The sequence below is a fragment of the Oncorhynchus clarkii genome, chromosome 33, assembly GCF_045791955.1.
Source record: "Oncorhynchus clarkii lewisi isolate Uvic-CL-2024 chromosome 33, UVic_Ocla_1.0, whole genome shotgun sequence".
In the NCBI taxonomy this organism is placed as follows: domain Eukaryota; kingdom Metazoa; phylum Chordata; class Actinopteri; order Salmoniformes; family Salmonidae; genus Oncorhynchus; species Oncorhynchus clarkii.
This window is the reverse complement of record NC_092179.1, coordinates 3,296,271-3,320,614: the sequence shown is the minus strand read 5'-3', so window position 1 is coordinate 3,320,614 and position 24,344 is coordinate 3,296,271. Positions and strand designations below refer to the sequence as shown.

The following is a 24,344-nucleotide window of genomic DNA, read 5'->3' as shown; positions in this document are numbered from 1 at the left end:
GAAATTGCCAAGAAAGTGAAGATCTTGTACAACTCTGTGTACTACTCACTTCACAGAACAGAGCAAAATGGCTCTAACTAGAATAGAAAGAGGTGTGGGAGGCCCTGGTGCACAACTGAGCAAGAGGACAAGTACATTAGTCTAGTTTGAGAAACAGATGCCTCACAAGTCCTCAACTGGCAGCTTGATATGGGCAGATATGCATTCTCATTAATCTAACTGCACTGTCCAGTATACAGTAGCTATTACAGTGAAATAATACCATGGTTTTGTTTGAGGAAAGTGCACAGTTATGAACTTGAAAATGTATTAATTAACCAATTAGGCACGTTTGGGCATTCTTGATACCACATTTTGAACAGAAATGCAATGTTTCATTGAACAGTCTAAAACTTCGCACATACACTGCTGCCATCTAGTGGACAAAATCAAAACTGTGCCTAACCTGGAATGGTACATTATGGCCTTTCTCTTGCATTTCAAAGATGATGGGACAAAAATATGAAATAGATGCATGTTTTTTCTTTGTATTATCTTTTACCATATCTAATGTGTTATATTCTCCTACATTAATTTAATTTCACTTTTCCACAAACTTTAAAGTGTTTCCTTTCAAATGGTATCAAGAATATGCATATCCTTGCTTCAGATCCTGAGCTACAGTTAGATTTGGGAATGTCATTTTTGGCAAAAATTGAAAACAAGAGCATGATACTTAAGAGGTTTTAATTAACACCATAGTACCCTCAAAACTCGTCACGAAGCTCGAGACCCTGGGTCTCGACCCCGCCATGTGCAACTGGGTCCTGGACTTCCTGACGGGCCGCCCCCAGGTGGTGAGGGTAGGTAACAACATCTCCACCCCGCTGATCCTCAACACCGGGACCCCACAAGGGTGCGTTCTCAGCCCTCTCCTGTACTCCCTGTTCACCCATGACGGCGTGGCCATGCATACCTCCAACTCAATCATCAAGTTTGCAGACAACACTACAGTGGTAGGCTTGATTACCAACAACAACGAGATGGCCTACAGGGAGGAGGTGAGGGCCCTCGGAGTGTGGTGTTAGGAACATAACTTCACACTCAATGTCAACAAAACAAAGGAGATGATCGTGGACTTCTGGAAACACCAGAGGGAGCACCCCCCTATCCACATTGACGGGACAGTAGTGGAGAAGGTGGAAAGTTTTAAGTTCAATGGCGTACACATCACGGATAAACTGAGGCACTGGTCCACCCAGTGCCTCTTCAACCTCAAGAGGCTGAAGAAATTTGTCTTGTCACCAAAAACACTCACAAACGTTTACAGATGCACAATCGAGAGCATCCTGTCGGGCTGTATCACCGCCTGGTACGGCAATTGCTACGCCCACAACCGTAAGGCTCTCCAGAGGGTAGTGAGGTCTGCACAACACATCACCGGGGGCAAACTACCTACCCTCCAGGACACCTACACCACCCGATGTCACAGGAAGGCCAAAAAGTTCATCAAGGACAACAACCACCCGAACCACTGCCACCCGAGCCACTATCTCAAGGCCATCAGACTGTTAAACAGCCATCACTAACATTGAGTGTCCACTGCGAACATACTGACTCATCTCTAGCCACTTTAATAATGAAAAATGTATGCAACAATTGTATCACTAGCCACTTTAAACAATGCCACTTTGTATATAATTACATACCCTACGTTACTCATCTCATATTTATATCCTGTATGCTATACCATCTACTGCATCTTGCCTATGCCGTTTGGCCATCGCTCATTCATATATCTTTAGGTACACTCGCATTAACATCTTCTAGCCATGTGTATGTGACAAATAAAATTGGATTTGATTTGATTTGGGAAGGGTTCTGAATACTTTCTGAATGCACTGTATGTGTGTGCCTGTGTGTGTGTAACTTACTCATCCATCTGTCCCTTGAGGATGAGGTTGGGTGTGGTGCCAGTGAGGGTGGCTGTGCCTCCGATACTGGCAGAGTAGCACACACTCAGACTCATCCCTTTAGTCAAGAGCTGGTACTTCAACTCTCTCTCTTTTCTTCTCCTCTCCAGAGGTGAGTCCGCATCCCTCTCCTCATCCTTGTCTGGAGGGAGGGAAGATGAGGAAGGACAGACAGAGAGAGGAGGGGTGGAGAGATAATGAGGAATGTGGTTAGCGGGCTAGGGGGGAAAAAGGGCTAGGTTTGAGAGTTAATCAGGAATAGGGTCACATTAAACGAGACATGTTCCTGTCATTCCCTGTTCTCCATTCATTCACACACACACACACTTCTCAGAAGAATCATTAACACTGTATTCAGGGTACTCTTTTCAACTCATTAAAACATATTGAAAACATATTGAAAATGGTTCTAGGAACCATATCAGGCAATAATGGGTTGTTCTTTATAACATTACTTTTAAGTTTTAAGAAAGAACCATAAAACTCCCCTTAAAAGGATTACATTCAGGAAAGAAAGTACTGTATCTTTACACTTACACATATAATCCTGCTGAATCTTGACGAGGTCCTGTTTAGTGTTGATCTCTTCTTCTTGGGGTGCTTTGGTGTCCAGTTCAAAGGCCTGGTTGTCTTTCCCTTCAACCTGCAGCTCCCGCTCATCCTGCCTGGCCTCTGTGGCACACAGCTGTCCTAGCACAGCCTGGGCGATGGGCACCATCATGGCTGTGGTAGCTGTGTTACTGATCCACATGGAAAGGAAGGCTGTCACACCCATGAACCCCGACATCAGCCTGGAGAGAGTGAGATGGGGATGGTGATTGCATTCAAATGTTACTATTGCATGTAATATCTATCTGTATTGTTTTTTTTATACCTAAGGTAGGCCTACTTCTAACATTGTTCTTATTGTTTTATGTGATACAGTAGCTAATGTTGCTAACTCTGTCTGTATTTTGGAGGACGATAGCTAATGTTGCTAACTCTCACTGCATTTTACAGTACAGTACCTAATATGTCAAAATCTGACTGTATTTTGTAGGACGGTAGTTAATTTTGAGAACTCTGACTGTATTTTGCATTACTGTAGCTAATGTTGCCAAATCTGACTGTATTTTGTAGAACTGTAGCTAATATTGCTAACTGACCGTAATTTGTAGAACAGTCGCTAATGTTACTTACTCTGACTGCGTTTTGTATTACCGTAGCCCTTGTTGCTAAATCCGACTGTTTTTTGTAGAATAGTAGCTAATATTGCTAAATCTGACTGTATTTTGTAGAATAGTAGCTAATATTGCTAAATCTGACTGTATTTTGTAGAACGATAGTATACTTACAGTGCCGTCCATATCCCCACTACCAGTAGTAAGGTAGCTAATGTTTCTAAATCTGACAGTATTTTGCCAGACGGTAGCTAATATTGTTAACTTTGACTGTATTTTGTAGAACAGTCGCTAATGTTGCTAACTCTGACTGTATTTTGTAGCTAATATGGCCAATTCTGATTTATATTTTGTTGTACGTTACCTAATGTGGCTAACTCTGACTGTATTTTTTACGAAGGTAGCTAATATTTCTAACTATGGCTGTATTTTGTAGTACGTAGCTAATGTTGCTGACTCTGACTATTGTTGTATTATGGTAGCTTTTGTTGCTAACTCTTACTGTATTTTTTAGAACGGTAGCTAATATTGCTCTCTGACTGTATTTTGTAGAATGGTAGCTAATATTGCTAACTCTGACTGTATTTTGTAGAGCGGTAGCTATCGTTACTAAATCTGACTGTATTTTAGTTCATTAGAACGTACATTGAAGATGTCGTTCCCATAGCAACGATTAAAACATTCCCAAACCAGAAACCGTGGATTGATGGCAGCATTCACGTGAAACTGAAAGCGCAAACCACTGCTTTTAACCAGGGCAAGGTGACCGGAAACATGACCGAATACAAACAGTGTAGCTATTCCCTCCGCAAGGCAATCAAACGTCAGTATAGAGACAAAGTAGAGTCGCAATTCAACGGCTCAGACACAAGAGGTATGTGGCAGGGTCTACAGTCAATCACGGATTACAAAAAGAAAACCAGCCCCGTAACGGACCAGGATGTCTTGCTCCCACATGCGGACTCTCCTTCACTGCAGCCGACGTGAGTAAAACATTTAAACGTGTTAACCCTCGCAAGGCTGCAGGCCCAGACGGCATCTCCAGCCGCGCCCCCCAGAGCATGCGCAGACCAGCTGGCTGGTGTGTTTACGGACATATTTAATCAATCCTTATCCCAGTCTGCTGTTCCCACATGCTTCAAGAGGGCCACCATTGTTCCTGTTCCCAAGAAAGCTAAGGTAACTGAGCAAAACGACTACCGCCCCGTAGCACTCACTTCCGTCATCAGGAAGTGCTTTGAGAGACTAGTCAAGGACCATATCACCTCCACCCTACCTGACACCCTAGACCCACTCCAATTTGCTTACCGCCCAAATAGGTCCACAGACGATGCAATCTCAACCACACTGCACACTGCCCTAACCTATCTGGACAAGAGGAATACCTATGTGAGAATGCTGTTCATCGACTACAGCTCAGCATTTAACACCATAGTACCCTCCAAACTTGTCATCAAGCTCGAGACCCTGGGTCTCGACCCCGGCCTGTGCAACCTCACTGAGCTCGAGCTGTTTTGCAAGGAGGAATGGGAAAAAATTTCAGTCTCTCGATGTGCAAAACTGATAGAGACATACCCCAAGCGACTTACAGCTGTAATCGCAGCAAAAGGTGGCGCTACAAAGTATTAACTTAAGGGGGCTGAATAATTTTGCACGCCCAATTTTTCAGTTTTTGATTTGTTAAAAAAGTTTGAAATATCCAATAAATGTCGTTCCACTTCATGATTGTGTCCCACTTGTTGTTGATTCTTCACAAAAAATACAGTTTTATATCTTTATGTTTGAAGCCTGAAATGTGGCAAAAGGTCGCAAAGTTCAAGGGGCCGAATACTTTCGCAAGGCACTGTATATGTATATACTGTACTCTATATCATCTACTGCATCTTTATGTAATACATGTATCACTAGCCACTTTAAACTATGCCACTTTGTTTACATACCCTACATTACTCATCTCATATGTATATACTGTACTCGATACCATCTACTGCATCTTGCCTATGCCGTTCTGTACCATCACTCATTCATATCTTTATGTACATATTCTTTATCCCTTTACACTTGTGTGTATAAGGTAGTAGTTTTGGAATTGTTAGGTTAGATTACTCGTTTTTTATTACTGCATTGTCGGAACTAGAAGCACAAGCATTTCGCTACACTCGCATTAACATCTGCTAACCATGTGTATGTGACAAATACATTTGATTTGATTTGTAGAACGGTAGCTTATATTGCTAACTCTGACTGTATTTTGTAGAACAGTAGCTAATGTTGCTAACTCTGACTATATTTTGTAGCTAATGTTGCTTGCTCTGACAATATTTTGTAGAACGGTAGCTAACTCTGACTGTACAGTATACTGACTGTAAATGCTACTGTATTACAGTGGCTACTAGCTAACTTAGTGTACTTACAGTGCCGGTCGTACCCCCACCACTAGTAGTACTCGGAGGGCGATGCGTTTGTGAAGATTCCAGTTCTCAACAGCGATGGCCACCAACAGACCACCGATGAACAGCATGTTAGAGTCCTTTAGGTACTGGACACACACCTGGAAAAGGTAACATGCACGCACGCACGCACGCCCGCACACACGCACGCACGCACACACACACACACACACACACACACACACACACACACACACACACACACACACACACACACACACACACACACAGGTCAGGACCTAATCAGCCCACTGACTAAAGCGTAGACATCAGGTTTCAGTCATTTGTATTGATTTGTTTGTGTAATGTTTGCGTACTGCTCCAGACTCCATGATGCCCATCATAGGGAAGAGGACAACAGGCAGTAGGGCAGTCACAGCCAGGGGCATACACTCTGTACACCAGTACAGTGCCATCAGGATGATAGCATAGCCACACTTAGCCTCCTGTACACAGACACAAATGGAGAAAAAGAGAGAGAGAGTGAGAGGAATAGGGGGGGGGGGTTAGAATACAAACTTGAAACAGAATATGGCCAGTTTCATTACACGTTAAACAACAATAGCAACTGCCTAGCTCTCCATTAGACCAGAAAGGGATGGATTTTCACTTGTGGGTTCTGGAATTGCTAAACTGACTGAATTAGAAAATGTATAGCACTACTACTGTTTCTCTGTATTAAGTCTCTCTCTTAAACATACATGCACATAATCTTAAACACACACACACACACACAACAGAGAAATAGTAAATAGCTGTAACCTTTGATCATAAAAACGAACATTCATCCATGCGCTTGTCTTTTATGACACACTTTATGGGCCGGAGGGAAAAATACAAACTCATTATTTAACCTCCCTGGCTGAAAACTTTCCATTGGTTTAGAACACATTGGTTTAGAACAGATCATCGTTTACAACAAACCAGGAGAGAGTTACAGTAGAAAGGAAACAGTGTGAAAGGTAATCATAGTAGTAGCTAGCTAGTTGACCTAAGGTCAGGAATTCAGCTTTGAACAGAGCTTTCCTTTATCCCTTGGTCTACCATGTAGCCTTGGGTTTGGGTTCTCTCTCTCACACACACACACACACACACACACACACACACACACACACACACACACACACACACACACACACACACACACACACACACACACACACACGTTACCTTAGTACCATGGTCACCTCAGAGAGTCCGATGACCCAACACATCCATTACAATTTCATCATGTTATTGCTGTCAGCTGTACTCTTGTACAATTCCATTGACTGTGCTATTCAGTTTCAGGTTGTGTCAGTGTGCCACCGACAAAATGTGTATGGGCAGAATGCAATATACTGTATGTATTATGTATGTGGTGGTACAATATGTGTATGACATGGGCAATGTCCACTGTATGTATTGTGTATTTGTTGAGTGTGAACAGTGCAGATCTGGGTTAAAATACTATTTAGGGTATTTCAATTACTTTCAAATACATTTTGACATAATTTTTCTTGAAAATACAAGTAGTTGAATATGATTGATTGATATGATTTATTTAAGTCTCTGAAAATCTACCGGTGCCCAGCCACATGGGCTTACAAGACACTACGAAACACAATACAATTTTCCTTGTACTGAAAGCCAAATAACATTTGACAAATTATATACATATACAATAATTATGTACAGCTACCATCTAGCCACATTACACAAATAGTACATTTCTCCTCCTCCTCCTCCTTCTCCAGGCATTGTGAACAAACTGAGCAAACTAAACATAATGCAAGCCTCCTACTGAAGAGTTGATCTAGCTACAGCTATTCATTTGGTCTCGCAATCCGGGGTTTTAATCAAGCCCTGCCCTGCTTAACTCTGATATTTGTCACTGACTACTACCAATGTGCTATCCTGAGAATGATTATTGAGAGATCTCTTAATAACTAAATATATTCACTGTTGTTTTCGAAGTCAATCCAACATTTTGGTTTAAAATAACAAATTAAATGTAACCATACTTCATTAGTCACACAGTGATTTCGGAAAGTATTCAGACCCCTTGACCTTTTTCACAACTTGCGTCACAGACAATTCTAAAATGAATTAAATAAATTAAAAATCATCAGCAATCTACAAACAATACCCTATAATGACAAAGCGAAAACGTGTTTTTTAAAACAGAAATACCTTATTTACATAAGTATTCAGACCCTTTGCTGTGAGACTCGAAATTGAGCTCAGGTGCATCCTGTTTCCATTGATCATCCTTGAGATGTTTATACAACTTGATTTGAGTCCACTTGATTGGACAGGATTAGCAAAGGCACACTCCTGTCCATATAAGGTCCCACAGTTGATAGTGCATGTCAGAGCAAAAATCAACACATGAGGCCAAAGGAATTGTCTGTAGAGCTCCGAGACAGGATTGTGTCTAGGCACGGATCTGGGGAAGGGTACCAAAAAATATCTGCAGCATTGAAGGTCCCCAAGAACACCGTGGCCTCCAACATTCTTAAATGGAAAACGTTTGGAACCACCAAGACTCTTTCTAGAGCTGGCCACCTGGCCAAACTGAGCAATCATGTGGAGAAGGGCCTTGGTCAGGCAGGTGATCAGGAACCCGATGGTCACTCTGAAAGAGCTCCTGAGTTCCTCTGAGGCGATGAACCTTCCAGAAGGACAACCATCTCTGAAGCACTCCACCAATCAGGCCTTTATGGTAGAGTGGACAGACGGAAGCCAGTCCTCAGTAAAACTGCACATGGCAACCCGCTTGGAGTTTGCCAAAAGGCACCTAAAGATTCTCAGATGAAACCAAGATTGCACTCTTTAGCCTGAATGCCAACCTTCACGTCTGGAGGAAACCTGGCACTATCTCTACGGTGAAGCATGGTGGTGACAGCATCATGCTGTGGGGATGTTTTTCACTGGGCAGGGACTGAGAGTCTAGTCAGGATTGAGACTGGGGCGAAGGTTCAGCTTCCAACAGGACTTGAATCCGATCGAACAGCTCTGAATATAGCTGTGCAGCAATGCTCCCCATCCAACCAGATAGAGCTTGAGAGAATCTGCACTGAGGAATGTAAGAAACTCTCCAAATACAGGTGTGCCAAGCCTGTAGCGTCATACCCAAGAAGACTCGATGGTCTAATCGTTCCTAAAGGGTCTGAGTAAAGGGTCTGAATACTTATGCATGAATACTTTCCGAAGGCACTGCATATCATCAATGATATTATTTAAGCCTATATATCCTTTGAAAAGTCACCAACAGCTTTTGCTTCAATTCAACCCAGGGTTTAACAAAAAATGCACAATCAACTCAGCAGAAAAAGAAAAATACCTTTTTTCAGGACTGTCTTTCAAAGATAATTAGTAAAAATCCAAATAACTTCACAGACCTTCATTGTAAAGGGTTTTTAACACTGTTTCCCATGCTGGTTCAATGAAACATAAACAATTAATGAACATGCACCTGTGGAATGGTTGTTAACAGCTTACAGACGGTAGGCAACTAAGGTCACAGTTATGAAAACTTAGGACACTAACGAGGCCTTTCTACTGACTCTGAAAAACACCAAAAGAAAGATGCCCAGGATCCCTGCTCATCTGCGTGAACGTGCCTTGGGCATGCTGCAAGGAGGCATGAGGACAGCAGATGTGGCCATGGCAATAAATTGCAATGTCCGTACTGTGAGATGCCTAAGACAGCTCTACATGGAGACAGGACAGACAGCTGATCATCCTCGCAGTGGCAGAACATGTTTAACAACACCTGCACAGGATCGGTACATCCGAACATCACACCTGCAGGACAGACACAGGATGGCAACAATAACTGCCCGAGTTACACCAGGAACAATCCCTCCATCAGTGCTCAGACTGTCCGCAATAGGCTGAGAGAGGCTGGACTGAGGGCTTGTAGGCCTGTTGTAAGCAGGTCCTCACCAGACATGACCGGCAACAACGTTTCCTATGGGCACAAACCCACCGTCGTTGGACCAGACACGACTGGCAAAAAGTGCTCTTCACTGACGAGTCACGGTTTTGTCTCACCAGGGGTGATGGTCGGATTCGTGTTTATCGTCGAAGGAATGAGCGTTACACCGAGGCCTGTACTTTGGAGTGGGATCGATTTGGAGGTGGAGGGTCCGTCATGGTCTGGGGTGTGTCACAGCATCATCGGACTGAGCTGTTGTCATTGCAGGCAATCTCATCTTACATATAGGCCTAGGGTTTCAAGTTTTGGTTGATTTCAAATATATTCTTCAAGTTCATCATTAATATGTTGGACTCTTGTCTCCATCTCAACCAGAAATCTAAGTAAAAAAATAGGACTAAATTAAATCAAACCTTAAATGCACTTTACATGAAGTTTGATGTGATTATTGGTTGAGATGGAGTCGTAAATCCAACATATCAATTCTTAATTTGTAGACAAACTGAAATTGAAGCCAGACTAAGTCACCTGTACAAAATATACGTCTCCTTCAAATGTTGATATTTGGTTGAGTTGACTATCAAACACAATTCATCATTTTTATATATTACTTTTGTAATACAGAAAATTGCCAAAAGTTAATTTTACAAACTAATATAACAGTATTTATTTAACCTTAAAATGAGTAACGGCCACATTGAGGGTAGCCTATAGTAACTATGAATATAAATATCTTCTTATGTAATCATGGAGCGTTTGCATGTTCAAGATAACATGCAAAGATCACAGGTCGGTGGAGATCTTCACAATTGCTGTAATAATTTGTGCAGGATCTCGAACAGCATTGATTACTTGCACCATGTATTTTTTATGTAATCTCAACTGGATACCATGTCATTTGGTTTTGCTATTAGATGAAGCACAGTGATAAAACATCACGCTTTTGTATGAATAAAAAATATCTGACATTGTATTCCCATTTGAACTTTGTTTTGCTTTTAAATGGTTGAAAGTGCAGTAATAACACATTTAGATGACCACTAAACCAAAAATCAGACATTGTTTTTCCATTGTAATTTGCTTGGGGTTTTAGATGGTTGAAAGCATAGTGATAACACATCGGGAATTCAACAAATTTTACCCACATTGAAATGCCGTGGTATGTGTGCCCATTGGGAGTGTACATTCTAAGTTGAAGTTTAAACCTAATATCAGCTTCCCATTTTTCCTTGTGGATTACAAAAAGTTTATCCTTGATTTGGGTTACACCACATGATAATTTGTTCCTGAATATTTATACTGAAAATCAGTTTCACAAAAAATAGATAACAATTCTCTAGTCCACGGATTGTTGTTATGAGTAAGGTCCCAGTCTAACACTTTTTTTGTGATTCTGTGTTCTGGCATATTTATCCGTCTGCGCCATAGACATACCATGTCACCTTTTTGCCTAACCACACATGGTTCCCAACCCATATCTCCACAGATGGCCAGGTTTGGAGTCAGTTCGCGCCCTACAAGAAAGCAGCGGATTTCTCTGTTTTGAACATTGTTACAATTAGTACGCACGTTGGATCCCTACACCCCAGAAGCATAGTCCATCACTGGAAAAACAAAGGGTTTATGCATCTGAGAATAAGCACACAGTAAAAACGCAATTTTGTGTATTTAGAAATACACTAGCAAATTATTGGCAAATTATTGGCATGTATTTGCAAATATTAATGTTTAAATACTCCTATGCATTTGAACCCGTGTCTGTTTGGTATTTCAAATATTGTATTTGGAAATAAGTATTTGAAAATAGTTCAAAAGAGTATAGTAAATAATTTTAAAATACTTAAAAATACTTCCAATAGAAGTAGTTCAGGGATTCTTGAAATTCTTGTCTGGAAAAGTATTTTTTATAGGTGAAAAAAGTGTTTTGTTATTTGAGCTTACCTTTAGGGGGATTTTTTTGAAGGTGAAAGATTTGCTTTTGGTATTTTCTACATATTTTCAATATTATTCATATCCATGTCAGCTCCATGCCCAGAAATGCCCATGTCCGGATTAAAGGATCCCAATTTCAAGCGCTCCCCCAAAAAGTTTTTACTGTTTTAAAAACTGTGATTCCTGAAAAATGTGTCCAGAGATTTGGTCAACTCAGTCAAATTTGTCTACAATCCTAAATTAATCAGGAATGTGGAGGGAGCTATATTATTCATGAGCAGGACCCCTTATTCATGTCCTCATTACATGTAGTGCAACACAACCTCATGGTCTGTAAAGTTATCTTTTTTTTGATTGATTTAAACAAACAATAGTGAAATTACCATAAATGGTCAACTCCATCTCCCTGATAGATTAAGATAGGATGTACACTTTTTTGTTTATTTTAATTAGGTTTTAGAGTCATAAAGGCAACGAAGGGAGAGTGTGAGAGAGAGAGAGAGAGAGAGAGAGAGAGAGAGAGAGAGAGAGAGAGAGAGAGAGAGAGAGAGAGACACAACTGCATGTGAGCTCTCACATTTTTTTATAAGAAGATAGATTTAGAGTTAGGTAAACTTGCATTTTTCGGGTAGGGACATATACAGGATGCTACCCTCCACAGCTTAACCTTTAGTCCGCTTTCAAAACCCCAAACCTAAAACCACATTTTTGGACAAAATTACCTTTATGTAACGATTCTCGTTGGTGGAAGAAGGAGTAGACCAAAGCGCAGTGTAGTAGTGTTCATGATGCCTTTAATAAACTGAACACTAAATACAAAACATAGAATACCCACCGCAACTCACGCCCTGACCAAACTAAAATAGAGACATAAAAAAGGAACTAAGGTCAGCACGTGACACTTTAAGGAATACTACTATCAAGGATTCTTTCTTCCAAGCTAACAAACAGCAGAAACCTGTGACAGACGAGATACAACTTCTATTAGCACTGAGGTGTGAAGAGAGAGGTGTCGAAGCCTTTGAGCCCAACAAATGGCAGGAGTCTCTCACAGCCTTCCACACCCAAATCCGAAGGCCTTTGAAGCAACCTCCCACTGTTAAAAGACCATTCAATGGCATTTTCTTCAAGAAATCTGCCTCCAGATATAAAAGCTTCTCCCAAGTGGGTGTGACACCTACTCCCATTACCTGCTGCACTGCTGCTTGGATTCCGCCAGGTGATCTGTTCTCTGTCTGCACTGTTGACTCTGGACTTACAATGGCTAGCCCCAAGTCGTTATTTTTTTTCTTGTGCATTTTCCTATTTTGCTATTTGCCTCATGACTCCTGCATGCTTTGTTGACTATGAACGTGCTTGTTTACCCAACCGTGGGATAGACTATGTTTGTTCCCACACTCGGGACTCTGACTCTATTGGTTAGACAGACTTTTGGCCTCCCATCCTATTCTAACCACCTCTCGCCAGCTTGATATTCATGTTACCTGATGAAATTTCTGTACAATATGATCTTGTTGCCATCTAGTACACATTCAAATGTCATAAATCAGCACTGCAGAGCTCTCCCTGTCCTTGATTGTATTACTGCTGATGATATCTAGAAATGTACATGTACACCCTGGCCCATTTACTGTTGCTAGCCCCAATTCTGACCCCAATTGTGCTCTGATATCTGCTTCACTGATTTCTGCTCTCGTAAAAGCCTGGGTTTTCTGCACGTAAACACGAGAAGCTTATTACCTAAAATTGATCAATTGAAAGCGTGGGTTCACAGTTACAATCCAGATGTGTTGGTCATTACTGAGACGTGGTTGAGGAAATGTTTTGAATACGGATGTTAACCTTTCTGGTTGTAACCTTTTTTAGCAAGACAGACCTTTCAAAGGTGGTGGAGTGGCAATCTTTATCAAGGATCACCTTCAGTGCTCGGTTGTCTCCACCAACTCTGTCCCCAAACAATTTGATGTGCTGGTTTTAAGCATTACACATTCAAATAGCTCTTTGTTGACTGTTGCTTGTCCTCCATCAGCACCGGCCTGTACCCTACCTGCCCTAAGCTATCTCCTGGCCCCTTACACTAAGTCTGAATTTGTCCTCCTAAGTGACCTAAACTGGGACATGCTTAAAACACCTGACCAAGTCCTAAAGCAATGGGACTCCCTAAATCTTTCTCAGATTACTACCAATCCCACAAGGTATGACTCCAAACACCCAGAAAGGCTACTCTCCTCAATATTATCCTCACAAATAAACCTGATAGGTATCAGTCTGGTGTTTTCTGTAATGACCTTAGTGATCACTGTGTTACAGCCTGTGTTCGTAATTGCTGCTCAGTGAAACGACCTGTCCTGATTTGTCATACACGCTTGCAAAACAACTTTAATGGGCAAGCGTTCCTTCGTGACCTGGCCTCTGTAAATTGGTATAGAATCAACTTGATCCCTTGTGTTGAAGACACTTGGACACTTTTTTATATTTTCAGTGGTACTGTTAACAAACACACCCCCATAAATAAAATGAGAAATAGAAACAGGTTCAGCCCCTGGTTCGTCCGTGATCTTGCAGAGTTACTCCACCTCAAGAATTTAATTTGGCGAAAGACTCGGCACATGCACACTCAGGCTGATGAGGAATAATTGCACTCAGGCTATCCGGAAAGCCAAAGTTAGTTACTTTAAGGAGCAGTTCTCTCTCTGTGGGTCTAACCCCAAGAAGTTCTGGAAAATGGTCAAAGACCTGGAGAAGAAACCCTCATCCTCACAGCTGCCCATGTCCCTTAATGTTGATGATGTGATTGTTATTGACAAGAAGCACATGGCTGAGCTCTTTTTTCACCACTTCATTAAACCAGGATTCCTATTTGACTCAGCCATGGCTCCTTGCACGTCCAACATTTCCTCATCTCCCGCCCCTTCTAATGTGACTAGCCCCGACGCTCCTCCCTCTTTTCCCCCTGCCCCACTACAAAGTTTCTCCCTGCAGGTGGTCACTGAGTCCGAGATGCTAAAGGAGCTCCTTAAACTTGACCCCAAAGAAACACCTGGGTCAGATGGTTTAGACCTTTTCTTCCTTAAGGTTGCTGACCCTATCATTGCCAAGCCTATCTCTGACCTTTTTTAACCTCCTCTCCATTGCTTGGAAGGTAGCCACAGCGCGTCCTTTATTTAAAGGGCGAGATCAAGCTGATCCTAACTGTTATAGGCCTATTTCTATTTTGCCTTCTTTACTGACTGGCTTTCTTGATGTCTATTGTATTCTCTCTGGTATGCAATATGGTTTTAGCTCAGGTTATGGATGTGTCATTGCAACCTTAAAGGTCCTCAATGATGTCACCATTGCCCTTGATTCTGTGCAATGTTGTGCTGCTATTTTTATTGACTTGGCCAAAGCTTTTGATACGGTTGACCATTCCATTCTTGTGGGCCGGCTAAGGAGTATTAGTGTTTCTGAGGGTTTTTTTAGCTTGGTTCGCTAACTACAGTGGTTGGTCCACTAAAAGGTTTGCGATTATGCTGCGGGACGTAGAGGTGAATTGTGGTTTAGTACGTTACCTTGTGTCACCACTTCTTGGCTCCAGACAAGGGCAAAGGGGGAGTTAGAGCACTGATTATGCTTGCAGGTCCTACTGTGTCTCTAACTGACAATGAATGGGTGACATAAACCTAAATAGAAACTGATAATTGTGCAGAACTTCAGTATTACTTACTAAAACTGTTGTTACACTAAGGTTTTTATTATTTTCTTTTGTTAGGATTATTTTAGCTTTTACTGTAGTACTGTAGCCCACTCTTGACCAGTCACATTGTACAGCGCCTGAGTGGCACAATGGTCTAAGACACTGTGTTGCTACAGCTGTGTCGCTACTGATGTGTGTTGCTACAGATGTGTGTTGCTACAGATGCTGGTTCCATACTCGTGCCGGCCTCGACTGGGAGACCCATGAGATGACTGTAGGTTTTTGGTTTGTCTCCCCCTAAAAATATAAATAATTAATTCTAAATAAAAAACTGGCTTTATTTACGAATTAGTAACAATGTCTCACCCCATTCTCAAGAATGGCCTTTTTCCTCGCTCAATTTACATTATTTGAAAGCAAAATCATCTCCAAAATATGTTTTATTATTATTATTATTCTTTTAGAATTATATAAAAGCCCCTTGGATATTCTCACAGATATATTATTTACCCTGTTATTAGCAGGACAATACATATCCACATCGACGGGGCAGTAGCGCAGAAGGTGGAAAGTTTTAAGTTCCTCGGCGTACACAACACGGACAAACTGAAATGGCCCACCCACACAGACAGCGTGGTGAAGAAGGCGCAGCAGCGCCTCTTCAACCTCAGGAGGCTGAAGAAATTTGGCTTGTCACCAAAAGCACACACAAACATTTCAGATGCACAATCGAGAGCACCATGTCGGCCCACAACCGTAAGGCTCTCTAGAAGGTAGTGAGGTCTGCACAATGCATCAAGGGGGCAAACTACCTGCCCTCTAGGACACCTACACCACCCGATGTCACAGAAAGGCCATAAAGATCATCAAGGACAACAACCACCTGAGCCACTGCCTGTTCACCCCGTTATCATCCAGAAGGCGAGGTCAGTACAGGTGCATCAAAGCTGGGACTGAGAGACTGAAAAACAGCTTCTATCTCAAGGCCATCAGACTGTTAAACAGCCACCACTAACATTGAGTTTGTCTGTTATTATAAACTGGCTACCAACATAATTAGAACAATAAACAAGTACTGTTGCATCATACCCATGGTATATTGTCTGATAAAACTAGGCTTTCAGCCAATGAGCATCCAGGATAATTTCTTTATACAGCAGTACTGACAATTTCCATGAACAATAAAGCATATCCCATCTTATTGCCTTATTATCCCCCTGTCTATTCACATGTAACCGCCTAAGGACATGCTTTGTGTTCAGTAGGCATAAAGTAAGAGAAAACAGTTTGAAACAAATGAGATATGTTACTAAATGGCCTGAACCTGACCAATAATAACACTAATTTGATTTAATTGTTCTGTTTCAAAATCTTTCAACATGTTTTTCAATCTTGTGCATACTGAGCATGAGCCTGCGATCACAGTTTTATTTGTTTATGTTTGATTCTCTTCCAGGCAAACTAGCATGGTGAGGAATATTTGGTAGACCCTAGATGTCACACCTTGACCATAGAGAGACTTTTTAATCTCTATTTTGGTTAGGTCGGGGTGTGACTACGGTGAGTAATCTAGGTTGTTTTAATTCTATGTTGGCCTGGTATGGTTCCCAATCAGAGGCAGCTGTTTATCTTTGTCTCTGATTGGGGATCATATTTAGGCAGCCATTTCCCCACTGTGTTTGTGGGATCTTGTTTCTGTGTAGTTGCCTGTGAGAACTCCATAGCTTCACGTATCGTTTGCTTTTTTTCTATTGTTTTGCGCGTTTCAAGAATAAAAAGATGTGGAACCCATATCACACTGCGCCTCGGTCCGAATGTTATTTCGACTATATATATTTTTATATTTAATGCATATCTACTAGTATCTGCTGTTATCTAATAATGAACCTTGGTATTTTGGAGCCTCGCTCCTCACAGTGTTTTGCACTTGATGACATCAACATGTTCCCTCCTCAGAACTGCTGGCTCATTCTGATTTAGGACCTCTTTCTCTTCATTATGGATACCAATCAACATCCCTCTAACCAGGCAAGCTCCTCTGTGTTTACATCACTAAGGATTTAACATGGTCCACACACAAATGCACCATTGAGAGCATTTAAAACTTCTAATGGCTGGGGGTGCTATTTCACGTTCGGATGAAAAGCGTGCCCAGAGTAAACTGCTTGCTACTCAGGCCCAGAAGCTAAGATATGCATATTAGTAGTAGATTTGGATGGAAAACACTCTGAAGTTTCTAACAGTGTTTGAATGATGTCTGTGAGTATAACAGAACTAATATGGCAGGTGAAAACCTGAGAAAAATCCAACCCGGAAGTAGGAAATCTGTGGCTTGTAGTTTTTCAAGTCATTGCCTATCCAATATACAGTGTAAAATTTGGTCCAATTGCACTTCCTAAGGCTTCCACTAGATGTCAACAGTCTTTAGAATTTTGTTTCATGCTTCGACTGTGAAGGGGGAGCGAATAAGAGCTGTTTGTATCAGAGGTCTGGCTGTAAGCCATTAGTTTAGTCACATGCGCGAGCTCTGTGAGCACGAGCTCTGTTCCTTCTCATTTCTAAAGACAAAGGAATTGTCCGGTTGAAACATTATTGAAGATTTATGATAAAAACATCCTAAAGATTTAATCTATACGTCGTTTGACATGTTTCTACGAACTGTAATATAACTTTTTTGACTTTTCGTCTGGACTTAGTGCTCGCGCCTTGTGCATTTGATTTACTGGACTAAAAGGAGGTATTTGGACATAAATTATGGAGTTTATCGAACAAAACAAACATTTATTGTGGAACTGGGATTCCTGGGAGTGCATTCCGATGAAGATCTTCAAAGGTAAGTGAATATTTATAATGCTGTTTCTGACTTTTGTTGACTCCACAACATGGCGAGTATCTGTTTGATGGCTGAGCGCTGTACTCAGATTATCACATGGTGTGCTTTTGCCATAAAGCTTTTTTGAAGTATATCTTTAATTCTCTGCATAACACTTGTATCTTTCATCAATGTTTATGATGAGTATTTCTGTAAATTGATGTGGCTCTCTGGAAAATCACCATATGTTTTGGAGGCAAAACATTACTGAACATAACACGCCAATGTAAACTGAGATTTTTGGATATAAATATGAACTTTATCGAACAAAACATACATGTATTGTGTAACATGAAGTCCTAGGAGTGATCATCAAAGGTTAGTGATTAATGTTATCTCTATTTCTGCTTTTTGTGACTCCTCTCTTTGGCTGGAAAATCGCTGTGTTTATCTGTGACTAGGCGCTGACCTAACATAATCGCATGGTATGCTTTCGTCGTAAACCCTTTTTTAAATCAGACACTGTGGTGGGATTAATAACAACAAGTTTATCTTTAAAATGGTGTATAATACTTGTATGTTTGAGAAATGTTAATAATGAGATTTCTGTTGTTTGCCCTGCACTTTCACGATCCCGCTAATGGGATTACATCCGTAAGAAGTTAACATCGCACATCAACTCAGTAGTGATAGACTGTGTATATAGCCAAATTATTGTTACTCATTGTGAATTTTCTATTGTTTTTCTGTTTTCTCTCTGCATTGTTGGGAAGGGCCCGTAAGTAAGCATTTCACTGTTAGTCCACACCCGTTGATTACGAGGCATGTGACAAATAACACTTGATTTGAAAATACTTTTTAATAAGGATGTAAATGCTAGCACACACACACACACACACACACACACACACACACACACACACACACACACACACACACACACACACACACACACACACACACACACACACACACACACTTACTGGTGTGGGGATAAGCAGAGGCAGAGGCAGGAGGAGAAGTGGGGTGAGGAGGATAATGAGGTAGTTCCTATGGCTCCACATCCAGCTACACCCAACCATGGCTCTCCAACAGACAGGTAACCCAGAGACAGAAACACACCTGGACCACAGGTAACCTAGCGATAACTTACTACTAACCTACAGGTAATACGAAAAACTGTTTGGTCAGGTATACACCTGGGCACCAGATAGCTCAACCTTCAGGGAACCAAAATGTAACCCGGAAAGCAGTGAACAGAAAGGTACATCTGCACTCCTGGCTGAGCTACAGGTCAAATACAGGTAAGCCTCAGGTTAGCTACTGGTAAGGTAGTGGGAAAGGTGTGCTCCAGGCTGACAGCGTAGCAGGAAATGTGCCTATTAAGACTGCCATTTACTGTTTATATCACAGAGAAAGTATTAAACATTAACTCAACCACAAGGGAGGGTGATCATAGAGAGTGAGGGAGAGAGATAGGAAAAGGAGAAAGAGGGAGGGAAGGGTAAAGGATAGGAGAAGTGAGGGAGGGAGGGAGAAAGAGAGAGTGATCACCAAACTATAGAGGATTGATTTACTAGACAATAAAGTTCTTTCAACTTTATCTAAATGTCAAATTCCAATGATTTATCACACACACTATTATTGGAAGTTACTTGAAACCCCTTTTCATCTCTTGCCGTGGTGATAAGCAAGTGGGTTTACTCTGGCGCACACACACACACACACACACACACACACACACACACACACACACACACACACACACACACACACACACACACGCAGTGCCTTTGGAAAGTATTCAGACCCCTTGACTTTTTGCACAATTTGTTGTTTGTCGTCAATCTACACGCAATAACCTATAATGTCAAAGCAAAAACAGGTTTTTAGACATTTTTGCTGATTTATTAAAAGTAAAAAAAGAAATATCACATTTACAGAAATATTCAGACCTTTTACTCAGTACTTCGTTAAAGCACCTTTGGCAGCGATTACAGCCTCGAGTCTTCTTGGGTGTGACGCTACAAGCTTGGTACACCTGTATTTGTGGAGTTTCTCCCAATCTTCTCTACATATCCTCTCAAGCTCTCAATTGCTGACCCTTATTTAAAGCCCTTGGTGAATACCTTTTTCCCTATTCTACTCGAACGCGTGTTTTAGATTGTAGTACTTAAAAAAAAAAGAGAACAAACAAATTAATGATTTTTAAGCTATTGTCACAGTTAATTAATAATAATAATAAAAAATATATACAATTATTTAACCTTTATTTTCTTATTTACAATGGCGGCCTACCGTCATGATCCAAATACACACAATGATCCAATTATACATTTCCTGTCTCTGTAGTTGTGTTTGCTGTGGGATCTTAGAACTCTGCTTTTGACATATACAGCACAATATTGTAATACGATCCAATGATGTCAACAGAGTGGTATTCCAACCATTTTATCAGTATTCTGTGGAATGTCCCCCAAACTGGTCTCTTTCACGTAATCAGTTGATTTAATATGTTATAACTGTTTTGTAATACAAAGGCAGACAAATTGGCAGACATATTAGATATTATGACATTTATTTGACCATTATGGTTTGGAAATAATTAAATTGTTACCATTTGAATTTGACCAAAGAAACAACCTTACGATTTGACTTTGGACGATGCAGTGAAAACACAGTGTAAACAGTGTAAATCTATTTGTCTGAGAACACACAGACACTGAGAATTCGTAAGAACTGTAAGAACAGTACGTGCTAATCCACTTATTAAGAAATCAATACTAATGTTCCTGCTTTAAGATCATAAATCCTTACATACTGTAAGAACACTGTGTCCCTTTCTTCTCTCAACAACTTCAATTAAGTTGTAAACTACAGCGCCAAAGCTGTAAAAATATAAAATAAATGCTTACACTCCCACAATTACAGAACGCTTGACCAATGGTGAAAACATAATGAGGAATAATTCTAGCCCCTTTGGCACTAAATACCATATCGTGTAATATTACACTATATATACACAAAAGTATGTGGACAACCCTTCAAATTAGTTTATTTGGCTATTTTAGCCAAATTTTATGTACCTTTGATGACAGGTATATAAAATCGAGCACACAGCCATGACATCTCCATAGACAAACACCTGCACTAGAATGGCCTTACGAAGAGCTCAGTGACTTTCAATGTGGTATCGTCATAGGATGCCACCTTTCCAACAAGTCAGTTTGTCAAATTTCTGCAGCTATTGTGAAATGGAAACATCTATGAGGAACAACGTCTCAGTCGCGAAGATAAAAGATAGAACAGCACACTCCGGGCGGTCTGTGCATATTTGTAAACAACAGCTAGTGCACGAAATCTAAGGAAGTCTATAGTATCTTGTGATAAAATACAGACCACACTATTTACCAAGAGAATTTTCAGCTATACTTTTCATGGCTGTTTATTTACCACCACAGACGGATGCTGGCACTAAGACCGCACTCAGTCAGCTGTATAAGCAAATAAGCAATCAGGAAACCGATCACCGAGGTGCGGCGTTCCTAGTGGCTGGAGACTTTAATGCAGGGAAACTTAAATCAGTTCTAGCTAATTTCTATCAACAGGTTAAATGTGCAACCTGAGGGGAAAAAAATCTAGATCACCTGTATTCCACACACAGAGACACGTAAAAAGCTCTCCCTCGCCCTCCATCTGGTAAATCCAACCACAATTCTATCCTCCTGATTCCTGCTTACAAGCAAAAATTAGAGCAGGAAGCACCAGTGACTTGGTCTATAAAAAATTGGTCAGGTATGCATATGCTAAACTATATGACTGTTTTACTATCACAGACTGGAACATGTTCCGGGATTCTTCCGATGGCATTGAGGAGCACACCACATCAGTCACTGGCTTTATCAATAAGTGCCTCGAAGACGTCGTCCCCACAGTGACTGTAAGTACATACCCCAACCGGAAGCCATGGATTTCAGGCAACATTCGCACTGAGCTAAAGGGTAGTGCTGCTGCTTTCAAGTTGCGGGACTCTACCCCAGAAGCTTATAAGAAATCCTGCTATGCCCTTCGACGAACCATCAAACAGACAAAGCGTCAATACAGGGCTAAGATTGAATCGTAATACACCGGCTCCGACGCTCGTCTTATGTGGCAGGGCTTGAAAACTTTTACAGACTCGAAAGGGAAGCACAGCCACGTGCTACCCAGTGACACAAGCCTATCAGACGAGCTAAATCACTTCTATGCTCGGTTCGAAGCAAGCAACACTGAGGCATGCATGAGAGCATCAGCTGTTCCAGGCGACTGTGTGATCACGCTCTCCGTAGCTGACATGAGTAAGACCTTTCAACAGGTCAACATTCACAAGGCTGCGGGGCCAGACGGATAAACCAGGACGTGTGCTCTGGGCATGTGCTGATCAACTGGCAGGTGTCTTCACTGACATTTTCAACATGCCCCTGGTTGAGTCTGTAATACCAACATGTTTCAAGCAGACCACCATAGGCTCTGTGCCCAATAACAAGGCAATCTGTCTGAATGACTACAGACCCGTAGCACTCACGTCCTTGGCCATGAAGTTTTTTGAAAGGCTGGTAATGGCTCACATCAACACCATTATCCCAGAAACCCTAGATCCACTACAATTTGCATACCGCCCAAACAGATCCACAGATGATGCAATCTCTATTGCACTCCACACTGCCCTTTCCAACCTGGACAAAAGGAACACCTACGTGAGAATACTATTCATTGACTACAGCTCTGTGCTCAACACCATAGTGCCCTTAAAGCTCATCACTAAACTAAGGATCCTGGGACTAAACACCTCCCTCTGCAAATGGATCCTGAACTTCCTGACGGGCCGCCCCCAGGTGGTGAGGGGAGGTAGCAACACATCTGCAATGCTGATCCTCAACACTGGAGCCCCTCAGGGGTGCGTGCTCAGTCCCCTCCTGTACTCCCTGTTCACCCATGACTGCATGGCTATGCATGACTCCAACACCATCATTAAGTTTGCAGACGACACAACAGTGGTAGGCCTGATCACCGACAATGACCAGACAGCCTATAGGAAGGAGGTCAGAGACCTGGCCATGTGGTGCCATGACAACAACCTATCCCTCAACGTAACCAAGACTAAGGAGATGATTGTGGACTACAGTAAAAGGAGGACCAAGCATGCCCCCATTCTCATTGCGGGCTGTAGGGGAGCAGGTTGAGAGCTTCAAGTTCCTTGGTGTCCACATCACCAACAAACTAGAATGGTCCAAACACACCAAGACAATCGTGAAGAGGGCACAACAAAGCCTATTATCTTTTTAGTTTCCCCCTCAGGAAACTAAAAAGATTTGTCATGGGTTCTCAGATCCTCTAAAGGTTCTACAGCAACAACACTCGTTGCATCCCTGCCTGGTACGGCAATTGCTCGGCCTCCGACCGCAAGGCACTACAGAGGGTAGTGCGTACGGCCCAATACATCACTGGGGCTAAGCTGCCTGCCCTCCAGGACCTCTACACCAGGCGGTGTCAGAGGAAGGCCCTAAAAATTGTCAAAGACCCCAGCCACCCCAGTCATAGACTGGTCTCTCTACTACCGCATGGCAAGCGTTACCGGAGTGCCAAGTCTAAGACTAAAAAGGCTTCTCAGCAGTTTTTACCCCCAAGTCATAAGACTCCTGAACAGGTAATCAAATTGCTACTCGGACTATTTCCATTGTGTGCCCCCCAACCCCTCTTTTACGCTGATGATACTCTCTGCTTATCATATATGCATAGTCACTTTAACTATACATTCATGTACATACTACCTCAATTGGCCCAACCAACCAGTGCCCACACACATTGGCTAACCGGGCTATCTGAATTGTGTCCCGCCACCCGCCACCCGCCAACCCCTATTTTACCCTACTGCTACTCTTTGTTTATCATATATGCATAGTCATTTTAACCATTTCTACATGTGCATACTACCTCAATCAGCCCTACTAACCAGCCTGTATATAGCCTCGCTACTGTTATAGCCTCGCTACTGTATATAGACTCGCTACTGTTATTTTTCACTGTCTTTTTTACTGTTGTTTTTATTTCTTTACTTACCTATTGTTCACCTAATACCTTTTTTGCACTGTTGGTTAGAGCCTGTAAGTAAGCATTTCACTGTAAGGTTGTATTCAGCGCACGTGACAAATAAACTTTGATTTGATTTGTTTTGACCATCTGGCAGTCCAACGGACAAATCTGGGTTTGGCGGATGCCCAGAGAACGCTACCTGCCCCAATGCATACTGCCAACTGTAAAGTTTGGTGGAGGAGGAATAATGGTCTGGGGCTGTTTTTCATGGTTCTGGCTAGCCCCCTTAGTTCCAGTGAAGGGAAATCTTAACGCTACAGCCTCTATCTCTCTCGTTCCCTCTAACACTAATTTACCAGGTGAACCTT

General features: G+C 41.7%; 1 protein-coding gene across 2 annotated transcripts in view; it reads right to left on the bottom strand.

Moving 5' to 3' along the window:
• LOC139392667 (solute carrier family 13 member 2-like) overlaps window positions 1-19,191 on the bottom strand; it is a 70,797-nt gene extending 51,606 nt beyond the window's left edge. Inside the window, exons 1-5 of one of the 2 annotated variants that reach the window (XM_071140817.1) lie at window positions 18,888-19,191; window positions 5,880-6,008; window positions 5,527-5,663; window positions 2,490-2,743; window positions 1,914-2,094 (exon numbers count right to left, since the gene is read on the bottom strand). In XM_071140817.1, coding sequence (XP_070996918.1) covers window positions 1,914-2,094; window positions 2,490-2,743; window positions 5,527-5,663; window positions 5,880-6,008; window positions 18,888-18,986 — 800 coding nt within the window. In that variant the 5' untranslated portion in view covers window positions 18,987-19,191. Of the gene's footprint in view, window positions 1-1,913; window positions 2,095-2,489; window positions 2,744-5,526; window positions 5,664-5,879; window positions 6,009-12,606; window positions 12,737-18,887 lie in introns of those variants that run through there. The other variant, XM_071140816.1, reaches the window with a different exon arrangement.
• Window positions 19,192-24,344: the final 5,153 nt, after the last annotated feature.